This window comes from Chinchilla lanigera, unplaced genomic scaffold, assembly GCF_000276665.1.
Source record: "Chinchilla lanigera isolate Chin_1 unplaced genomic scaffold, ChiLan1.0 scaffold00018, whole genome shotgun sequence".
In the NCBI taxonomy this organism is placed as follows: Eukaryota; Metazoa; Chordata; class Mammalia; order Rodentia; family Chinchillidae; genus Chinchilla; species Chinchilla lanigera.
Window position 1 is genome coordinate 15851042 of NW_004955419.1, and position 23748 is coordinate 15874789.

General features: G+C 36.8%; 1 protein-coding gene across 1 annotated transcript in view; it reads left to right on the top strand.

Annotated features, from left to right (window-relative positions):
• Kiaa0368 (KIAA0368 ortholog) overlaps positions 1-23748 on the top strand; it is a gene marked incomplete in the record, with an annotated part of 110894 nt that overhangs the window by 75834 nt on the left and 11312 nt on the right. Inside the window, 19 exon segments of the mRNA XM_013513203.1 lie at positions 13-114; positions 2122-2245; positions 4964-5109; positions 5483-5537; positions 6475-6589; positions 7135-7203; positions 8836-8953; positions 9248-9415; positions 11728-11807; positions 12820-12925; positions 14002-14049; positions 14884-15005; positions 16253-16403; positions 18175-18240; positions 20238-20327; positions 21961-22027; positions 22513-22604; positions 22679-22745; positions 22909-23103. Of these exon segments, the coding sequence (XP_013368657.1) occupies positions 13-114; positions 2122-2245; positions 4964-5109; positions 5483-5537; positions 6475-6589; positions 7135-7203; positions 8836-8953; positions 9248-9415; positions 11728-11807; positions 12820-12925; positions 14002-14049; positions 14884-15005; positions 16253-16403; positions 18175-18240; positions 20238-20327; positions 21961-22027; positions 22513-22604; positions 22679-22745; positions 22909-23103 (1981 nt within the window).

Consider the following 23748-nt stretch of genomic DNA (forward strand, 5'->3'; position numbering starts at 1 on the left):
GTGTTCTTACAGATGAAAGAGCGAGCCATCCAAACATTGGGCTACTTTCCAGTTGGGGATGGGGATTTTCCTCACCAGAAACTCCTTTTGCAAGGTCTGATGGATTCTGTGGAGGTATTTATATTGTAACCTGATTGTTCGTTGTTCATTTAAAGGCATTTGTAATTGTAATTTTACATGCAGTGAGATTTTAAATTAGACCTTTATTCATTTGTTTACCACATACTTAATTACGAATGCTAGCTCTAGGCTTGTCATTGTGCCAGGCACAGCTCTGACTAAATCACTGGACGTATGAAAGACCTTTCTTCATAATTTTTGAGTGAAGAGAAGAGAGGCAATCTACTTAGCCGGCCAGCAGTGAGGAATGGGCCTATATCAGATTCCCTCCAGATGTCAGTGACATAACCACTTGGAGAGAAGCTTATGATGTCTGTGTTTACATGGTTTCCTTTGTGAAATCCATCCTAGTTTTACTTAAATAAATGAAAGCTTATGTGGCTTCTTAACTTGTTTCTGATGCCATTATTTTAAGAGTTTAGAAATACAGAAATATGTGAAAAGCTAGAACATGAAACATGGAAATAATGTGGAGAGATTACGTATAAGAATGAATTTAAAAACAAAAAAATGTAAAAGCATGAATCAGAGAGGCAGAGTATCTCTACAGTCAACCAGAATGAGTTTTAAGGTTTTTTATTTTAAACTTTTATTAAGCATACACAAAAATAGAAGGATGATATAGTGAACCCCTGTGTGCCTGGTTTACTTTCTCTTTATTTCTGAAATATTTAAAGTAAACCTAGGGTATCATATCATCATATATAAGGGTAGTAGGGGTTTTGATTTTGTTTTTAATGCCAACTATATTATTCACAGTAGGCACAGAAATATAAAGTGAGTCCCTGATAAAGATCCTCTGAGTTGAAAACCTTTTTTCAAGTTGAAAGTGCTAATAGAAGCTTTTGGCCAGGGAGCCTGTAGGGCTAAAGCCCTTTGATTCTTCTTCAGAGCAGGAAACATATGGTGCTAACTTGATAGTCAAGACTAGAGTATTGATGGAGTGTGGGAAGTGGTGTCTGTACTTTGTGGAATCACTGTGCTCATGTCCCTTATATGCTATTTTTATTCTCTTCCTTCTTTTTGGCTTTTTCCGGTACTGGGAATCGAACTCATGACCTTGCACTTGACAGGCAGGCACTGTGCCGCTGAGCTAAATCCCCAGCCCCTTTATTCTCTTCTTCCCTATTCTTAGACTTTTTGCAATTCACGGTAAACAGGGAAAAGTATCAAAGGGAAGTAAGGTAGATCCAATTCCAGGTTGGATCAGTGGTTCATACTGGTGAATTATGTTAGAATTTCTAAATCAGCTTTTAAACATTTGACTGTATACTACATAGAATTTTTTATGTCTGACTTTTAAAACAGTTTGAAGCATATAGTGAAGTAATGAGTAGTGTGAAGAACTTTGGTATACTCTTTATCCATATTTGCCAAGTTTTAACATTTTATATTTGCTATGTCATTCTCTTTTTCTGAACCATTTGAGAGTAGCTTGCAGATACTGTGTACTGTCAGTGTGAAAAGCGAGTGAGGTAAGTTTAAATATTAGTAAATTATAATGGTTACTACTCCACAGCAAATGTAGTCAGACATACTCTGTAGTAGAAGCACTATGTACATTACTTCGTTCTTCGAAGTTAATAATCTATGGCCTGATGAAGTAAGTGTTGGTGTTTTGTTGAGGCCCAGAGAAGCTTCCATGAGAGTATGTAGCTGGTGAGGGACAGAGCAAGAGTTTGCACTGAGATCTGTGTGGCTTCACAGAGGCCCTATCCTCCTAGATGGGGGCCATGTCATGCTTCCAAAGAATAACAGTCACTGCTTAGAAGTTCTCTCCTGAAGCTGAGGAATATAGCACAGACGTGGACAAAGATTTTCTGGTCATACTTACCTTCTTAATCGTCCCATTCTCCCCTACTTTTCAACCATTGAGTTAAGCCAAGCAGGATAGTGAAAACAAAGCATTCAAGAAACAAGAAATGGAGCAGCTTTTCTTTAGAAATGAATGTCTTGTGAAAATGTCCTTTCTATTAATGGTTCTTGCTTTCTTCTTTGCAGGCCAAGCAGGTAGAACTTCAGTTCACTATTGGCGAAGCCATCACTAGTGCCGCTATAGGAACTAGCTCCGTGGCCGCCCGCGATGCCTGGCTAGTGACCGAAGAAGAATATACTCCTCCTGCTGGTACCAAATACTCAGCTAATTGACTTGTAGTTATCAAGTAACCTTTCTCTGTTTTCTTGATCACATTTGAGGAAAAATAACTCTTTTGGAAAATATTTGATGTGGTTTAGTAATTTGGTTTGGTTAAGGGAATACTTGATTAAATTGACTGTGAAATTAATTAGAATGTTTGTTTTCAGTCCTTTGGCAAGCAGGCCAGAGGGTAAACAGATTCCCCTCAGACTTGTGCTCTTTTCATTAGGGTCAGTGGACTTGGCAAGTTTTCAGAATTTGAGACATAGTAGTTTCCACCTTAGGTCTCCTAACAGTTTATCATATAATAAGCGTCATATATTTTGCCAGCCCTGAAGGTGCACTGGCTTTCAGTGACTGTAGTTAAGGACCATGTGGTTCCTGATTCTGTGTTACAGATACTGAGATTTCAGAAACTTGTGGTTTGGTTTGAATTTGGAATTGAAATATATTTCAGTATTAGAGCTGGAGATTTTCTTTTGATTCTTAAAACAAATGGGAAAAATCACTGTTTTTATGTTTTATTTCCTCAGTTGTGGAAATTAAAAGGTAGTGTTCCTATCGTAACAGTTTTACTGTGAGTTGTTTTCCATCACGAATACGTTAACTTATTTCACTTAAGGTTACAGGTAACGGTGCAGTGCTGTGTTCATCTGTTTCTTCATTAGCCACATAAAGAGCTTTCAAAGACGCAGAAAAACAGCATCCTTTTGCTTGTACTGTAATTAGGATTATGGGTTGATGGAACCTGAATTAGTCAGTTCTCTTGAGACTTCTCTTTAAATGCACATGAAGTAAAGCAAGGAGAAATTTATATTGAAGGAAGAAGGTATTCAAGGAAAGTGACCTTTGTTGCTGCAGTCTGAAGTGGAAATTCCCAGGTTGCATGTGAGAGGTGACATCAGAGGACTGACACAGTGAGGGGTCATACAGAGGAGTAGATTTACTATGTGAAGCCTGGTTTTGATTTCATGGTTGTTCACGTAGCAGCTTAAACAAATAAAGGATAGCAGAGAGGTATCATACCAATCTTCACACTTACAAACTTCCTCTAGATTATTTTAGGTTGTCGTCCCTTCCCCCCACCCCCTGCCCCGGTACCAGGAATTGAACTCATGACCTTGTGCTTGCCAGGTAGGAACTGTGCCACTGAGCTAAATCCCCAGCCCCTCTTAGGCTGTTTTTTAAAGGTTGGATCCTGCTTGGCTTTTGCCTCATGGGATAGAATCTGGTTGTCCATTAAATGTTGAAGAAACCGGGCATAGTGTGGTACATGCTTGTAATCCCAGCACTCAGGAGGCTGAGGCTGGAGGATCTCTTTGGGTTCAAGGCCAGCCTGGGATACATAGTGAGTGCAAAGCCAGCCTAGACTACTTAGCCTGGGGTCTGTCACAAGAAACACAAACAAAAAGTTGAGGTTCTCTAGTCTTTGTGTGTTTAGGGAAATGCGAATGTAAAACATTGTAGAGAAGTGGATGCTGATGAATCTTTGACCTGAATTTTTGATCATGCATATTCTGTATGTCATTCTTAGCTGAGTGCTTCTCAACCTTTTAAGTGTTGTTTGTTAGCCAGTTAGGGCCAAAGTCTTGGCCATCTCAGTATCTTGAGCATGTAATACCTGGCACATTATGGGACTGTAGTAAGAGATTGTCCCCTTGGTAATTATAGTTGCCCAGATAGCAGAGTAGCTGGTTGGAGTTGTGGTTGAGAGAAAGTCAAAGGAGGGATTCCATCTGAATCTGAGAACTAGGTTAATATGTTCATTAGGGAGCTATGACTGGGTGGGGAGTCAGGGGTGTATCATATACTGTTAGTAGATTAAGATGAGGTAATCATTGGACTTAGCAACAGGAAAGTAATTGAAAAATTTCTATGAAAAAGAGAAGGGGCAAAAGGCAGAGTTGGAGTAGGTTCAGGAAAAATTAAGAGGAAGCAAAAGTTTGACCATGAGTATAGAGAGCTATTTCGAAGAGGTTAATGGAAAACAGTGGTTCCTGACGGGAGGGGTGAGACATTTGGTCAGGTCTGGACACGGGGGAGACAAATGCTGCTGGTCTGCGGTGGGTGGAGGCAGGAGACAGTGTACAGGACAACTCTCTGCACAGAGAATTATCCAGCCAAAAATGTGGACAGTTTTGAGGGTTGCAAAGTCTGAAGTAATGAAGGAAGGTAGAAAAATGCATGGTAGCTGGAGGAACAAAGTAAAGCAAAATGGGACGGTGGTTTGATTTGCTTTTAGGTGGAAGATAAAAAAGACCTAGTAGAGAAAGAAAATTTCTGAGAGGGATAACTTTTCATTCTATGGAACTAAAGTTACTTGAATACCTTTGAAAGGTTGTTTAGCTTATGCTGGGTTCTGAGGTGAATTATTATTGATTCCTTCAGCAGCTATTTTTTTCTCTGTACTGACTGGGAATTGAACCTAGGTCCTTTGTGCTGAGCAAATACATCCCCAGCCCTTTTTAAATTTATTATTTGGAGTCAGTTTTGCTAAGTTGCTCAGGCTGGGCTTGACTGTCTCATTCTTCCAGAGTACTAGGGTTATAAGTGTGTGCTACTGCTCTGGACTAGTAACTGCACTTTAGTTATTTAGATTTTAATGTTATAGAATTACTGTATTGAGTAGTTACTGATTTAAATTTAGATTTTTCAGGAAACTATATTTAGTTATTTTAATTATTATTTTTCTTTGCATTTCTTCAGGAGCCAAAGTGAATGATGTGGTCCCATGGGTGTTGGATATGATTTTAAATAAACATATCATCAGTGCCAACCCACATGTAAGGCAAGCAGCTTGCATCTGGCTCCTTTCCCTTGTAAGGAAGCTAAGTACCCACAAAGAAGTGAAGGTAAGCCATGTTATATATGTGATCAGGTCTCTTGGAAGCCACAGTAGTTGTAAGTGAAAGATAGAAAGTGTATGAAGGTGAGGCCATTAACCAGAAATAGAGATTTTGAAATAAGCTGTATATAAAGGAGTGAAGGATGAAATATTGGCTTGAAGGTGATCTGAACTTGAATGCATAAAGTCAGAAGTGCCGCGGAAGGGGAGACACAGGTTGGGACGGAGGTCAGATTTGAGCATCTGTAAAGATAAATAGGGGACAACATGGCTTGTGCCTGCCCAGATTATAAGACTGGTGTTGGGTGCTTGAAGAGTAAGAGTCTTGCTTTTTTAAAGTGGTAAAGTTTTAGTGCTATAATGCTTTTTTTTTCTTTCAGTCTCGTCTTAAAGAAATTCAGAGTGCATTTGTTTCGGTTTTGTCAGAAAATGATGGTAGGTTCTTGGTAAATATTTTATTTATTTATTTTTTGAGATGTGGTTTTGTTATCTTGCTGTGTTGCCCAAACTGCTCTTGACTTCTTGAGCTCAAGTGATCCTCTTGCCTCCTGAGTGTTGGAATTACAGGCATGCATTACCATGCCTACCAATTAAATATTTTATTTCTAAAATTCATTACACTTACACTTACAGTTTTGAAATGTCTTGATTAATGAACAGAAGACTTGCTGAGCTATGTGATTAAAACAAATTGAACTATATTAGTATTAATGGTAGTCATATTAGCGACAAAACCTAAACAGAATTTCTGATTAGGATAAAGGAAAGTAGATTCCTTTGTTTTTTATTCAGAATTAGAATATATTCTCCAGCTTTGCATTTAAAAATGGAACTGTGGCCTTCTTTAGCATTGATACTTCCACTAAGTGTTAAGTGTTTTTCTCTTCATGATTCCCTTTCCCCTCTGATTAAAGCAAGGAGAAAGTAAATGTGTTAGACATATAAATAGTACCTTTGTGTTGTAACTTAGCTTCAGGGGTTTATAAAGTCAGTATAATCTTTTATTGACTCTTTTTAAAAAGTTGAATGTCGGTATATCAAAATCCTGTGAGAGTGTTTTATCTCTGATGTGTATAACTTACATTCTGTCATTGTATACTGTACAGTGACCCCATGTGGGTCTGTTGCTCTTGCTTTGGTTTGTGAACTTTTTGTGAATGTATTTCTCATTGCTGTAACTCCTGGGCCATGTCCACTGAGATCATCTAGTATGTTTCTAGCAAAACTGGCAGATTTGGCAGATTGATGCTGTTTTCCTATTTTTACCTTGATATTATTCTGAGTTAAAGTTAACACAACTTTTAAGAAATCTTGATGGAATTAATTGCATTTTTAGAAAAAAATATAATTATGTGTAAATTTTTTTTTATAGAACTTAGCCAAGATGTTGCCTCAAAAGGACTTGGGTTGGTTTATGAACTAGGCAGTGAACAAGACCAACAGGAATTGGTGTCTACACTTGTAGAAACACTGATGACTGGCAAAAGGTATGGTGAATTTGAGAATTTCAGATTTTAGCACATAGGGTAAGTGTGTGTACATATAGAGCATATGAATGAAGGAAGATTTAGCTTTATACATCCCAGTATATATATTTGCTTCAGAAACATGCCAGAAGGCAAGCTTTGAAAGTTGAAAGGGCTCAGGATAAGTAAACCATTGGATCATGAAAATATTATAATTATGGATGGCTAGTCTATGATCTGTGAAGACTGCAGCGGAGGATCAGTCTTGGAATTGGTTGCCGCTTTGTGTTGCCTTCCTGTTGGGAAGAAGCATTTTTAATTGTGTGACCACATTTAATTCATTATGACTTTGTGTAGGATAACTTTTACATCTGTTAATTTGTTCAGTCTAGATTTGATTTTTTAGGTCCCCAGCCTAATGGAAAGAAGAGTTAACTTCTATATCTTATATACAGTAGACACTTGATAGGAGTTTAGTTTTGTCAGTTTACAAATGAAATGCATGTTAGTGGAATGCTTCTGTGGTAAGTTTGAGGCTAATTTAAATTACTGTTATTTTGGTGTAGAGCTAAACATGAAGTTTCTGGAGACACAGTGGTATTTCAAGGGGGATCTCTTGGCAAAACACCGGATGGGTAAGTATGCCAAATCCATTGACTGATTAGAGTAGATGTCTTATAAAATTTATTTTAGTTTGGTAAATAGAACCATTGTAAAGTTGATTTTTACTCTCTTAAGAAGTGTTTGTTGGTGGAAAAATGCAACTTCTATGGAAAAATGCTACTATTTTAGATTGGGTTTCTTGGTCTTTGAGAGGGAGATTTAAATTGTGGAAGTTGGTTGGGGAATCCTCTGAGGATCGTGTTTGGGACAGCAAGCAAGAAAGATTAGGACTGTTGGCAGAGGGAGTGGCTGAAACTACTGCCGTTGCTTCAGCAGGTTCTGAACTCTCGAGGAGCTCTGAGCTGTGAGGGTCAGCTGTTTGTTGTCCTGCTCTGAGACGGATCCCAGGCCTTTTTGTTCCCTCATTAGGACTTTATAACCCCTTGATGAGTAGCTGTTGGTGGTGGGTTGCCCTGCGGAAGGTCATGACCTTGGGCTCTGAGGGAAGTTTTGGGAGTCTGGCTAAGCTAAGAACTTTTAGCTTCTAGGCAACTTGAATCCAGTGCACCTCGTTTTTTGGTGGGGGCAACTCAGCATTTTAGAATTGACCAGTTTACCTATCACATTAATTCTTTGAGCTTTATCCCTTTTGTCATTATTCCTTGTGGTTGTATTGTTACTTTTAGTCTAGGAATTGTCAGATAAATCTGTGCATCTTCTGTGGACTTAAGAACAGGAGAAAGCTGCATGTTGTTCATTTAGTCTTTATATTCCTCTGTATAGTTCAGTTTTCATATCAAAAGTGGTTTATGCTGGGCATGGTGGTGCACACCTGTAATCGCAGCACTCGGGAGGCTGAGGCAGGAAGATCGTTGCAAATTCGAGGCCATCCTGGGCTACAAAGTGAGCTCAAGGCCAACCTGAACTGCACAGCGAGACCCTGCTTCAAAAAGACCAAAAAAAAAAAGTAGTTTATTTCCCCCTGTGGTGCTGGGGATTGAATCTAGGACCTTGCACATGCTAAGCAAGCCACTGAGCTATGTCCCCAGCCCCCCAAATTTTTACTTCACTTGCTCTTTGTAAACTGAATTTTTAAAAAAACTTCCTTTTCATGAGCTAAGACAAAATGATTTGATATTTGAGCAAATATTCAGTAGAAGGTTAACAGTGCTCAAGGAAGTTATTATCAGGATTAGGCTAGTGTAACTTAAAAAAGAGTCGGGGAAGACAAATGACTCCTGATTATGAGAGAGATTTGTGTAAGTGTGATAATGAGAAACTGCCTCCCATTTGAGCGTTCCACCTTCGTGGGTGTTGCATGTGCATTTTGGTTATTTATCAGCAGCAGTGTAGGGGGTGTGGGATTTGTTGATAATTGAACTAGGCAGCTTTTTGTATTCTTTTCAACGTGATGTCTTGTCTCCATGGTTTTTCAGGGGGGATTTTTTTTTTTTGTACAGGGAATCAAACTCACGAACTTGCACTTGTCAAGCAGGTGCTGTGCTGCTGAGCTACCTCCCCAACCCCTCCATGGTGATAATACATTATTAGAAATTGAGTGTAAATGTATTTTAAGATGGCCCAATAGTATTGATAATGTAATATGTATTATGCTGGAGATAGAGAAATATATTATTGCATACTTCTTTTTCTCTGTTTCTAAGCCAGGGTCTTTCTACTTACAAGGAGCTTTGTTCTCTGGCAAGTGATCTTAGTCAGCCAGATCTGGTATATAAATTTATGAATTTGGCCAACCATCATGCGATGTGGAACTCAAGGAAGGTAGGTTTTATCACTGGGCAGGTTTTCTTCTTTGCTCCCCTCCAAACCCAAGGCATGTTATGTTGGCACACAGTAGCAGGTGATAATACAGTGGATTTGGTGAACTTCTGTGACTGAGAGCCATATCACCACATGCCTGCTGTTACTGATTGGTAAAGCTGGAACACCCAGTAAATTGGACTGTTCCGGGAAAAATTTGGGAGAGAGAATTATTTTATTCTCATTGATTAAATGTTAATGTTTTACTATAGCAGGTGGGTCTGAACCACTTTATCTTATTATCATCATTTTTAGGGTGCTGCTTTTGGCTTTAATGTAATTGCTACAAGAGCTGGAGAACAACTGGCTCCTTTTCTGCCTCAGTTGGTTCCTCGTCTTTATCGTTATCAATTTGATCCCAACCTTGGCATTCGACAGGCCATGACAAGTATTTGGAACGCGTTGGTCACTGACAAATCAACGGCAAGTATCTGTGCACTCTGGTGTGTCCGCAAAATGTCCTAGCTTGTCCAAAATCACCAAGTGTAAGCCCAGTGCTCATCCTGTTTTGTATGCTTATTTTTTTAAAATCAGCTTTCATTCATTCCTTGCTTTCTTCCTTCTGTTAAAATATCAAAGGTGCTCATGACAGTATTGAAATTTCAGAAATTTATTGAAGCAATCTAAATGTACACTGGATGGGTGGTTAAGGAAATAGTATATTCAGCAAATGGAAAACTGTATGTTGATAAGTAGTATTGATGACTTGGAGAACGGGTCATAGTTCCACTTTTGTTTGTATGTATGTATGTGCATGTGTATGTATATCTGTATTTATTTATTTTTTGGTACTAGCATTTGAACCCAGGGCCTCATGCTTGGTGGTACGCAAGCAGCTCTAATGCTAAACCACATCCCAGCTCTAAAAAAAAAAATGAAAAAAAATTTTTTTTTTGAAACAGCATCTCATATAGGCTGCTCTTAAACTTGGAATCTTCTGTCCTCAGCCTCCAGGTAGTTGAAATTGCGAGCATGTGCCAAAACGCCCAGCAAAGTTCTGCTTTTAAGTAGTTTCTTTTCAATGAAGGAGACACCATATATTTTCTTTCTTGATTTTCTGTCATCTGGCTATTTATCTTATTCTGTATTGCTTTCACATATTAGGATTTCTCAGGGCTTATCTCTGAGTACCTATTGCTCTTGCAGCTTTTGTAGTATCAGTTCTAGGGGATATAAAGATAATGGTTAGTGCAGTGGTTCCCAGTCCACTACTTCCGGCCCAGATGTGATGTGTACTTCAGACTTTCTTATCTGTCTGCTCAGTGTCTTCCCTTAGCTGTTGTTTCAAGATACCATGATCTTAGTGTTCAGAGCAGAGCAGGACTTCAACAAGTGTTCCTTGATCCACTCTCTTTTCCAAATTCTTTCCTGGTCAGCAGATTATCACCTTTCTCTTACCTTTGCCTTCTGTCATCTAATTATCTGCATAATTAAATGAGCAAAGTGATCTTTAAAAATGCAAATTGGATTGTGTTATTTAGGGTTAGAACCCTTCTTTGGCTTTGCAGTTCATTTTAAATAAATTCCATGATCCTTTCTATGTTTTAGAAGTCCTTCCATATGGTGTGACCCTTTTTTCTTTCTTCCATCTGTTAATAAGTTGGATGTGTTCCTCTTCATGGGATAGCTACTTGAAGGTTGAGCTCTGAAGGCTTGATGAGTTCTGTTTGTGGTGCCTCTGGGTCAGCCAAGACCTAATAGGCCAGTGAGTCTTGTAGGTCTGAATTTAGGCCAAGGCCTGTGCTCTGAAGATGTGCGCTTACTACTACCTCTGTGTGAGTGAAAGGTGAGGCTGTGATTGTGATGAGATCATGTATGGGGAGAGTAGAAGAGGGACATAAGAAGGTACCAGTTTGTTCAATTTTAGATGTTCTTTTTATGTTTTGGTTTTCTTACCTGTAAGTGAGCATAACAAAACCTTTTCTGCCTACAAGAGTAAAAGTGAAAGGGCCACAAGTTCTGAGAGTCTTTGGATCTATGGATGTAAAAATTGAGTCAATTTTTTATTACCAAGTTTAGAAGAATGTATCAGAGCAGAGGCTTATAATATTAAACTCACCTTTCCTTCTGACCAATTGTGTTTCCTTATGAACAAGGCACTGCGAAAGGTACTGAGGATACAAAGATGAAACATTGTCCTCGCCCTTGAGGTCTTCAGTATAGTGGAGCAAGGGTGTTACTGTATAGTTTGATGTGATGAACCTTATGAGGAGCTGGGCATATAGCTCAGTGGTGGAGCACCTGTTCTGGCAAGCACAAGGTCCTGAGTTCAATTCCCAGTAATCCCCCAGCCCTAATGAGGGTACTGTGGGAACATGAGGAGTGTCTCTATGCCAGTGTTCTCTGTGTAGTAGCTAATTAGAATCTTGAGGATCAATTTTAAGTTGGCCAACTAAGTAGGACATGAAGAGAATAATAGGTAGAGGCAGTGCCTGTGCTCCGAAGAATGGAGATGAGATAGGACAAGATACCTTTGGAGCTGAATGGGTCATAGTAGGCTTTGTGTGCATGCTTAGGTAATTGGACTTTAATCTCCTGCACTGAGGAAAAAATACTGATGGTTTGCATTTGAGAGTGATTACTCTGAAGTGACTAAAATAGGGAGATATTTGTAGGTACAGGGACCTAGAGAGATACTTAGGTTGTTTAATATAGAGATAAGGTCGATACAGTTGAAAGATGAGTAATTTGTTGGTGGATTTTATTTTTTAAATTTATCCTCTTGTTTTTATTAGGTGGATAAATATTTGAAGGAAATTCTTCAAGATTTGATTAAGAACCTTACCAGCAATATGTGGCGAGTTCGAGAATCCAGGTACTACTTTGCAAATACAAGATTAATGAAACATAACTGAACTGTGTTTTTCCTTGAGATGTCACAATTTTCTGCTTAGTGTAAAAAGAATAAAAAGTGCTAAAAAGCTTATTTCTGGTTTCATTAGACAGTTATTTTTGTTAATTATTAAATCTCTGATCAGTGATTTTCCTAAGTCCATCTAAGTATGAAATTAAACCAACCGTGGTGGTGCATGCCTATAATCCCAGCACACTGGGAGGCTGATGCAGGAGGGTTGCAATTTGGAGACCAGGCCGGACAATTTACTGAGACTTAAAAATAAAATCTGGGAGTGCAGCTTAGTGCAAGGTCCTGACCTTTGATCCTTAGTACTGCCCCCTGCCCCAAATCAATCTGTCATCTGTCTGTCTGTCTATATGAGATCAGAGTTATGGGTCATTTGTTAAATTGAAAGACATCAAGATATATTTATAAGTTGGATGTAGTTTTGCTCACCTATAATCTCAGTACTCTGGAGGAAAGAGCCAGGAAGATCGCTAGCCTTTGCTCAGCCTGAGCAACTTGATGACTTAGCAAGTGAGACCCTGTCTCAAAATAAAAAGTAAAAAGGGCTAGAGGTGTAGTTCAGTGTGAAATTCCTAGGACCTAAACCCCAGGATTACCAAAAAAAGAAGAAGTATCTATGTATACTCTCATAACTTTGTAGAGTGGCATTTATTTTTATATATAATTTATGTAAAATTATGAAATTTATATTCATTCATTGCCTGCTATATACTTGGCAGCCTCCTAGGCCCTAAAGGCATACTGGTGAGTAATAAATGATTTATTATACTGGTGGGAAACAAATAGTTGATGATTGGAAATGCCATATATATGTAATATGTTTGAGATACTACGAGAATAGTTTTGGGGGAAGAGGATTAGGATTATAAATATAGACAGAATCTATATCAGTGTTTGATATAAATGTTTCATAGTAGAATATTGAGCTTTATCATATATTTGAAATCAAATATTTTATTTTCAGCTGTTTAGCTTTGAATGATTTACTACGAGGAAGACCCTTAGATGACATCATTGATAAACTTCCAGAAATTTGGGAAACACTTTTTAGAGTACAAGATGATATCAAGGTATTATAGAAATAAATCTGAAGTTGTTTATAGACTAGTTTAAACAGGAACTGTTAAAACATGTTAAATATTTCAAATTTTCCTATCTAGACAATTTTGAGAAAACCATAATTTCTTCTCAAAATTTTCATTTGGATGTGTCTTAGACATTATAGGGTTAATATCTTTAGATCTAAGTCAAATTGGACTTAAGAAAAAAAATGACAATAGGTTGACTTTCTTTCAATAGAAATATCATGATACTGTTGGCTTAGGGACAGCTAATTATTTTGAAATGATTAAAACCAAGTTTACTTTGATTAGGTTCATAAAGATGGGTCAGTTATTAATGTAATCGATGAACAATTTTTCTGAATTTTTCTCGAGTGTTAGTCAGTTTCACATTACTATAATAAAATACCTGAGATTAGTAACTTATAAACAGAGAAGGTTTTAGTTCACAGTTTTGGAGTTTCCATTGTTTTGGGCCTCAAGAAAGGTAGCACATCATGGTGAAAGGATATGATAGAGTAAAACTGTTCAGCACATGGCTAGGTAGCAAAGAGAAGGAGGAAGAAGCCAAGATCTCACAGTCCCCTTCAAGGGCACATTGCCATTGACACCTAAGGACCTCCTGCTAGGCCACACCTCCTGAAGTTTCCACCACCTCCCAGTAGTGCCGTCATGTAGACCAAGCCTTTAGCATATGAGCTTTTGTGAGACAGACAAGATTTAAATTATATCATTGGGCAATTTAGATTTTAGGTATTTTATTTTTTATCCTTATAATCAGGCATTTCATGCTTGTCTTCCTTTTTTCCTTATTTATTAGAAATTTTAAGTATTTTAAAATCCTTAAACCTTTATATATTGTTTCTGGATTATTATAAATAACAAAAATTCTGTAAGGTCAAAATTGATCTTAGTAAATTTTTAAAAATAATAATGTGGCATTATACAGTATTATGTTCTTGATTGGAGGTAGAGTTTTTCACTAATCTGTGTAGGGTCTGAGGTACTGTAATTAATTGCACATTGTAAGGTAGATGAGAATGAACTCTTTTACTTGTTTGATGCCAGATTTTTCTCACTTTTAGGAATCTGTACGCAAAGCAGCAGAACTAGCTCTGAAAACTCTGAGCAAGGTGAGAACCCCTGTCTCATAATGGGCATGGAGTTGAACAAGGATCTTCGACTTTGATACTGCTTTCTTTTCTTTTGCTTAACATAACATTTAGTTGCTGTGTAATTGGCTTCACTTTATAGTTCACTGCTATTAAAATCAATGAGAAAGTAGGTATTGTCGCATCAGAGTACTAGTATCTTGAACACGGTATACTTCTAGTTTCTTCAAGCAGAGAGCTTCTGCATGCCTTTGCATAAGATACAACTTTCACATGACCCTGAAGAGCACATTATTCACTTAGTTCAAACTACATGTATTTTTCCTTTTACCATCTTTCTTATTCATGATATTGGTAAGCTTTTTAAAACTTGTTTGTCACTTGAACTTGATTTTGTGATTTGTCAAGGATTTTAACTTTCTAATTATAAATACAGAACCTTGCCATAGGTCACATCTTTAATAGGTGGTAAAACTATTTTAAATCAAGGTGTTTCTCATTCGATTTGTGTTCTTTACTAGTATATTGTCCTGCTACCCAAAACTGTTGATGATGATGATACTTAAAGCATTCTTTAAAGTGCTTGCTTATACATCTACTCATTTTATCTTCAGCTCTTTTGTTTCTTATTTCACAAATGAGAAAATAAAAATTTAGAGAGTAAATGCATTACAAATTTTTGCTTAGTTATTGACAGACTCAGGACTCAATACCAATGCTCATTTCTCTGTTTTTCCCTCTTAGAGACTATACTCATTCTTTTCTACTGACAGTGAAGTAAAAAGCATTTTGTTAGATGAATGTTTTATTGATTGAGAGGTCAATTTCATTAGTTCTGTGTTCTTTGTATGTGAGGTTTGTGTGAAAATGTGTGACCCTGCGAAAGGTGCAGCTGGCCAAAGAACCATTGCTGTCCTCCTCCCTTGTCTTCTGGACAAAGGAATGATGAGTCCTGTGACAGAAGTTCGAGCTCTCAGGTATGCATCAGTTGATGAAAGGAATGTATTGAATTACTTAGTTCCTAGCTATTCAGTAGAGATGTTTCTTTGAGTCTTAGATTCTTGAGATTATGAAGAGACAGATGGAGGAGAATCCGTTGAGGTGACCCAAACATTTATGAAAATTATTGAGTCAGAACACTTTCAAAATAACATTTTTAGGGGAGCTTATTTTTGACTGGCACTCTGAGTTGTATGTTATTCTGTTGTTGTTGGTTCTTGCTGTTGCACCATTTATGCTGTAGTTCCTAAGAGGTTGCTTGTCTTACAACATGTAGTAAAGCCACTGTTTTGCGGTCCTTGGTAAAATATTCTATATAGTGATAGTGGTTTTCGTAACCCCTGAGTAGAAGGCTGATTGAGGAATCTTATGATGACTCAGGCCAATCAAACTTGAACTCAGTGATCACTCTTCACAGCATAAAAAGGTATTCTGATGTAGTTCAATAGAACATAAAACATTCCCTATAAAAGATTCTTTCTTTTTTAAAAAAAATTGAACCTCAACTTCATTTAGTCTGCAGATCTATATAGGGGACAGAAGAACATGTTAAATAACACAGCTGCAATACAGTCAATGAAAACAAAAAACAAAAAGAGGAGGGAAGTATCTATGAAAAAAGATTCAAGGAATGAAGTAATTAGAGCAGATGAATTCTGGTTCTTGATTCCAACAAAACAATGTTTAAAGAACTTTGTGAAACAGTAAGGAAAATTTGGGTGTTAGGTGATAAGAGAAAGTTATTAGTATTTTTAAAGTGTGAAAATGGTACTCTGATTATGGGAAAAAAGTCTTTGTCTCTTAGAGGTATCTACTGAAGTTAAATTGTAGGATAAGCTTTTAGATAATACACTGGCAAGGGGAAAATTGTGCCTGAACATATTGAGAGAGGTATAAAATAAAAAAAAATTGGCCAAATGTTGCTGATTTTTGAACTAGGTGGAGAATACATGCAATTTCATTTTATGATCCTCTCTACTTTGATATGTACTTGAAAATTTTTGTAATAAAAAATATATTTTAAAAGCCAAGGGAACAGAGGCTCTGGGTTTGAGTCCTGCCCCCCTTTGCCACCCCCAGTTGCCAGGAATGGGTTCTAACCATGTGACCATGTAAGTACCTATGTGTCTGAATCAAATAAACTGCAGAACACCTGGCGATTAGATTTGAAAGATTTCTTACTTTTGGTAAAAGGCCTCAGGAATTGTGTTCTGTGTGTCTCTAGCATTAACACCCTTGTGAAGATCAGCAGAAGTGCAGGAGCCACGTTAAAACCACATGCACCGAGACTCATCCCAGCTCTGCTGGAGTCCTTAAGTGTGTTGGAGCCGCAGGTTCTCAATTATTTGAGCCTTCGGGCCACAGACCAAGAACAGGTGAGTTGGTAGCAGAAGTGTATTGGTAAGTATTGTGAAGGAAGAGACATGTTCAGGTTCTGGGGTCCATCCGAGTAGGACTTCCAGTGTACTTAGACAGACTCTGTGATTCATGTGATATTCTCACCATTCTTAACAACAAAAACAGCTTCACTTCTGTGACAGCATGCCGTATTTTGCTAATATTTTAGAGGAGACTGGGATCTGGCTCATACTATTGTATGGATCAGATAAAAATTGGCAGCATCTTTAAAATACATGAATATAAATTTAACAGTTTTTATACACTGTTTTTAGGGTTTGGGTCTATACTTTTAAGAGTCCTTCTATGGACTACTCCCTGCCCTAAAGGTAAAGAGGATTTGTGCCCAGACTTTGATGTTTCTCAGAATTGCTCCACTTTTCAGATATACCATGGTTGCTTTGTTTTTGATCAGAATCATTTTTTAAAAATTGCACATGAAATATATTTTAAGTAAATTTAAAACAACGCAGAAAGCATAGAATGTAATGCCTTAGGGGTCTCCACTGTTAAAAATTGTTTTATAGTCATAAGCTACAAAACCAAACATGCTAATTTAAAAATAGACAGTGAATACTGTTTTGCAACTCAGTCCTACAAGATTTAAAAATATGTCTCTGTGTAGGTTTATTTTACTCTTTTGAATGCATGCATAGCATTCTAGAGTGAGATCATTTTGATTTTTTTTTTTTTTTTTTTTTGGTTTTTCTCCAGTACCGGGAACCGAACTCACGACCTTGCGCTTGCCAGGAAGGCGCTTTGCCGCTGAGCTAAATCCTCAGCCCCATTTTGAATTTTTGTAGGAGAGATTTCACAGCATCAGTTATGAATTCCTCCCCATTCCCCCGCAAACCTCTGCCAACCTTGAGTAATGACAGTCTCACAAACAAGATTTCATTGTTTTATTTTGCATGTTCCTTTTATGGAATTGTCCATTCATTGTCTTTTCATATTGTATTAGCTATTATACAGTATTTCTTCTGTGAATTGTATTTCTATTCTCTACATATTTTTCTACTTGGCATTTTTTAACCATTCATTTTTGTTTATTAGAACTTTCAAGCTTCTGTCATATGTAGTGTGTCTTGTTTTGTTCACCATTGGTTTTTAACTTGTCTGAACTACTCTAATAACTACTGTTGTTCTCATTTACCTCTCACAGTTTCTTCCCCATTCTTTATTCTTTCCTCTTCCAGAAAGATTCCCCTTCCTAGGTTCCCAGGGAATGTTTGCTACATACTGAGAATTAGGAGACAAATTTCTGGTCCTAACTTTGAAGCCCTAAGCAAATTACTTCTGTATTCCTTTCTCATTTATTTTGCCTGGATAACCTGTCTGCCAGAATAATTTGGACTAAACTACTATTATAGATATGAAGTCTCATTACAAAGTTAAAGAACTGAATGTATACATTTTTTGTTTTGTGAAAAATTCTCAAATAGAAACTTAGTCTACTCCTTTATTGAGTGGCTAGAGCACCTGAGGCTCAAGAGAGCTGGATGACTTGCCCAGAGCCTTACTGTGTTAATTTCTCATAAATGTCTCAATTTCTCTCTGTGAGACACTACCTTTCCAGGTGAATTTCTGAGGAATGATCAAGAAGAACTAGAGTTAGACATACCTTTGACTTTCTTAAAGGTTATCTTTTTGAGAGTTCTTTTGTTTGGAAGTAAAATCCTCTTCTGGGAGTTTGTGTAGCTTATTCCTACTTAGTTGAATGAACTGAGTGAATAAATCTGTGTTCTTCAGGCTGCGATGGATAGTGCTCGGCTCAGTGCTGCCAAGTCCTCTCCCATGATGGAAACAATCAATATGGTAAGTTTCTAGGTACCCCAAGAGGGTGTGTTTGCTTCCTTTCAACTGTACTCCTTCAGTACCTTCAGGCTACATTAAGTGAAACAGATTAGAGGGAAGCATCAACTAGCTATTGTGACTCTAGATTTCTTCTTTTTCTTCTTTTTTTTTGAGATAGGGTCTTGCTATGTAGTTCTGGCTGGCCTTGAACTAGGTGTGTAGTCCAGCCTCTTGAGTACTCGGTTTATGGGTGTGTATCACCATGCTCGGTGTTTTTTTCTTTCTAAAATACTTCATATTTTAACATTTGTAATCAGTACATAAAATTTGTACATATTTATGAGTAGTAGTTTTTTTCTTAATTGTTTATATTCATTTTTTCATTTGTAAACAGTGAAATTATATTAAAAAAATACTTTGCTATTTTCTGTCTAAAGTTTATATACATTTCATTGACTAAGTCTAAACCCAGGAGTTAAATGGAAAAAGGTAATGAAGATAAATCCAAGTCTCACAAAAATAGAAGACTTTTACTCAATATTGATAAAATTCCAAAATATATGAACTCTAATTTGGTCTAGAATTGCAGCCAGAGTCCAAACCAAACGGTTGTCCAAGACCTCTACTAAGAACATGTATTAAAAATCTAGCATAGTGTAATGTAGCTATGACACTATACCGACCTGTTATCCTTGCAAGTCATTGACACACGAATCACAGATGCAGATGGGCTTCTTGGAGGAAGGCGTTAAGGCATTTTTGGTGGAACATTCAGCACAGAAGATGTTTCCATACTTTTTGTTATTGTTTTTGTTACTAAATGAAATAATTTTCCAAATGGTAGAATTAATTGGTCCCAATTTTTGTCCCAGGATATAGTAACAGTAGAGTTCCCTCTCTAAATCTATTTCTGTGTCTCTTTTGGTCTGTCCATTTAGAAAGGGTTGGATTTTTTTTTTCCTCTTCCTGAGAGTTGTCTTTAGGAAGGACTAAGCGTAAACTAGAGATATTTAAGAAAGTAGGTGGCATAGAAGGCTTGGAAGGAAACTAAGCAGTGGTGCATGTTGTTTCAGTCATAGGAAGGAATTTACAGTGAAGAGCTGCCTGGCACTTGGAGTTCTAAAGTTCCTGGGGTCTTGAGAATCAACTCTTGTAGGCATTTCCTGCAACTATTAGCTAAGAGCTTGATACCTATTGGGAATTGTTTTGCCAAGCAGATCACAACACTGGGCAACACTGGATATTTTATCCACAACACTGGATATTTTTTAATGCCCATTGGGGAACCATTACCAAAATTTGTTCTAAAGGTATTATATCCTACTGGAATTATTGAGGCCAAATGAAGTTTAAAAAAGTAAGCATAGTTAACAAACACTATATGAGTATGTTCATAGTAGTAGAATTTTTAAAAATACAATATACCAAGGAATGAAGGAATTCATCTAGTAGATTGACTTAGTAGGAGTGGTATAGTAGGGTAAGCCCAGTGAAGAAGCTCAGTTTTAATATAGGCTTTTTACATTAAACATAGATTGATAAAGAGGAAAAAAGTGCAGAAAGATCCTTTATCCTTATGTAATTATTATTTTCTTTTTTATTGCATTGATTTTTAAAATTATTTTATTCTGTTTTTAATGTTGAACTACTGATGTTTTTTTCTGTTTGCAGTATAGTGATGGTTTATTTATTTATTTATTTACTTATTTTAAAGATAAAAGGAGGGAAACATTAACAGACATACAACATTTTACAACATATCACAAGCACAATACAGACAATACAGAGTTACAAACAAAGTGGTAGGGAATTAACAATGGTGGTTGTATTACATATTGATATCTTCAAAGTAGTGATGGTTTAAATATTGCAATCAGTGCAAAATCATACCAGTCGTTTTTCAACTTTATGTCAAATTCTGTGGGTATATATTTGACATGGGCGGTTTTTAATTGACGATGTGGTACTGACTTAATTATTTGCTAAGGTTTGCCTATATATTTATTCTTTTCCCAAAGTGCCTGCAATATCTTGATGTGTCGGTGCTGGGTGAGCTGGTTCCTAGATTATGTGAACTGATCAGAAGTGGTGTAGGCCTTGGAACTAAGGTAAGCAAGTGTGTTTTTCAAAGAGAAGGTACACAGCTTCATTGGGTTTTAGATATAAAAATACAGTCATCATGTTTGAAATTCCAAATTTTAGGAAATACCTAATATTAATACATGTTAAACGTTTTGTGTCTGTGCTTACACTAGTAACTTTTATTTATTTATTTACTTTTTTATAGTGGTGCTGGGGATTGAACCCAGGGACTTTGCATTGAGTTGTATTCCCAGCCCTTACTTCTCTTTTGACGCAGGATTTTGCTATGTTGCCAGGTTGTCCAGGTTGGGCTTAAACTTTTGATCCTACTGCCCCAGCCTTGAAGCATACTGGGATTACAGGCATGTACCACCATGCTTAGCAACACTAAGAATTTAAAACATATAATTGATTTGGAAATAAAACATGATACTAAATCAGGAAATACTGTCTTACTTTCTGAGTGGAACTATTTGTTTCCTGGTTGTCATCATGTCCTTGAGTTCTCCGATACAGTATTATGTGTTAATGGAGATTCTCATCTAATTGTCAGGGAGTGGCTATTTTAGGCCATGATTAGAAGTTTTCTTAGAGGGGTTGACAGGTTAGATCTTACAGGGGTCAGATCTTCCCATCCCCTTTTAAAAACAAGATCTTCCTTTTTTGAGATCTTACAAGGATCAGATCCTTCCATCCCTTTTAAAAACAAGATGCATTTTTTTCCTCATGACAAAAATCAATGTTTGTATTTTAAAGTTTTAGTATTTTACTTATTTATTTATTTATTTTTAGTGGTAGCACATTTTTATTAAAGGTAGGGAAAGAAACAGACTTTGTAGAGTGAATTTAGGCCAAGTAAAAGTAGGAAAAGAAGTACATCATACAGCATAAGGGCAGGCCACCACACAAGAGCGAGACACTGTTGCCAGAATATTAACATTTATATATCAGGAAAAAGTTAAAAATAAAATGTTTATAACTTTACCATGAAGAGAAAGCTGCTGTTTATATTTGGGAATGTTTTATCTCAGTATATTTTGTGTACATGTATCTTCTGCTCTCTTTTCTGTAATGACCATATGATACTCCACGGTATTGATATACACCACTTATTTCAGTCTATCAAGGGATGTCTGATTGATTTTAGTTTTTACAAAATATTAAGTATGCTGGGTGTGGTGGTGCCCGCCTGTAATCCCAGCACTTGGGAGGCAGAGACAGGAGGATTGATGCTAGTTTGAGGCTAGCCTGGCCTACATAGGTGAGTTCAAGGCAAACCTGAACTACATAGTGAGACCCTGTTTACAAACAAACAAATAAAGCCCTCTGGTAAATGTCTTTGGCTCCATTGAAAGCTGTTTCCGTTAGCCAATATCTAGAAATAGACATGGTAGCTAGTACAAGGATGATGTTGGTATATGTTGCCTTCCCAGAAGGTTGTACCAGTTTTCTTTCTTGCCCATTGTCTGCAATCACTCATCATCCTGCTGGTGGTCTTTAAAAAATTATTACTAGTATGAAACATGTTTTCCCTTTTTTTGATTGATTGCTGGAGGGGCTTCATGTGTTTCATATCTTTAAATCATTGGTACCTGAAACAAATTAATAATAGGACATTGTGATGGTCAAATTTAGACCTGTGCTTTTATAATCCTAAAGGGAGGCTGTGCCAGTGTCATCGTGTCTTTAACTACTCAATGTCCCCAGGACCTAACACCTTACTCAGGTGAGTTTGTCAAATAATGTGTGGGGATATTTTTGTATACATCTCTTGCGTGACAAAGTTTAAAAAAGAAAAAATATTTAGACCTGCTTGTGATGCTGTGTGCTTTTTTCCTGTCATACTCCCTTGCCTAATCTATTTGTAGGTGTTTCTTAGCAGCATAAAGAGGTACCTATCATTCTGTAGGACTTGTTCACCATTTGTAGCTCATTTTACATCAGCATTTTTTTCTTGTTAGTTGGCTCCTAGGTTGGGCTAATTAACTTTATGCATCTAGTTGTCATTTTTGCAATTTTTTTCACGGTATTCTATACTTAGGTTAATTTTTAATTTTATAGTTAGTGAATGAAGTTTAATAGTACAAATCCAAATTCAAAGAGCTACACTGCTGTGGAGTAAATCATACATTTACAGGATTATCGTTTTTTGAGATCCTGGGAAAAGAGCAGAACAATAAATATCATATTTTTTTCCTTTATTTCTCATAGGAAAACTTATGAGTGCTTTGCTCACTGGCCTGACAGATAGAAACAGTGTGATTCAGAAATCCTGCGCATTTGCCTTGGGCCATTTAGTTCGGGTAAGTTGAATTTCTTAGTTAAATAAAACTCTGTGATAATTACAAAGATATTACTAGAATTGTTTCTTTTTCAGACCTCACGGGATAGTAGCACTGAAAAACTGCTGCAGAAGCTCAGTGCCTGGTATATGGAGAAAGAAGGTACCTCTTTGCTTTTAGCTCTGTGATTCTGTGTGCTTCTCCAGAAACATTTCTAACTGATTTTGTCTGTTTGTATTGCTGTAGCACACATTTGTATAATAGTCTTTTAATCAATACTCTAAGAAATAGTAAGTACATAAAAATTTTGGTTTCTTCTCTTCAGAACCCATCTACAAGACTTCTTGTGCTTTGACTGTTCATGCAATTGGACGATACAGCCCTGATGTGTTGAAGAACCATGCCAAAGAAGTTCTGCCATTAGCATTTCTAGGCATGCATGAAATTGCTGATGAGGAGAAATCTGAAAAAGAAGAAGAATGTAACTTGTGGACTGAAGTGTGGCAGGAAAATGTACCTGGTTAGTAAACAGTGCCTATGAATGAAACCTGTGTCTTTGGAACCACTGCTAGAATGTCTTACCTTATTTATATGTAAATTCCTCTATAGTTATGTTTGGAGGACTTATACATCCCATTTAACTTGAAGCCCAATCAGATTTCTTTTTTATTTTTTATTTTTCATTTTAAAGAGAGTAGTAAATGAGAAACAAACAAAAAATAGAACAGTAGCAGCATACCAGTATCACAAACATAAACAATCAAAGCAAGAACATTTAAAGTGATACAGAGTTTCAAGACAAAATAATACAAATTAACAGCGGTTATTATATTAACATATCACTATCCTCAACTATGTTGCTCAGATTACCAGATGTAAGAATGGAAGATCACTCAAGCCATTATAGAGAATAAGAAAGTAATTATTAGATAAAACATTGGAGATAATACAGAATTTCACTAGACAAGATGGTAGGAATTCATCATTGTAATTCCACTGCATATTGTTACCTTCAAGTCAGTTGCTCAGATTACCAGACATAAGCATGCAAAATCGATCAGACCATAAAAAATAATTGTAAGCATTAACTGTTCATTTCAATACACCTTCAGACATCAGCGATACAGTTATTGCAGCTATTCATATATATATATATATATATATA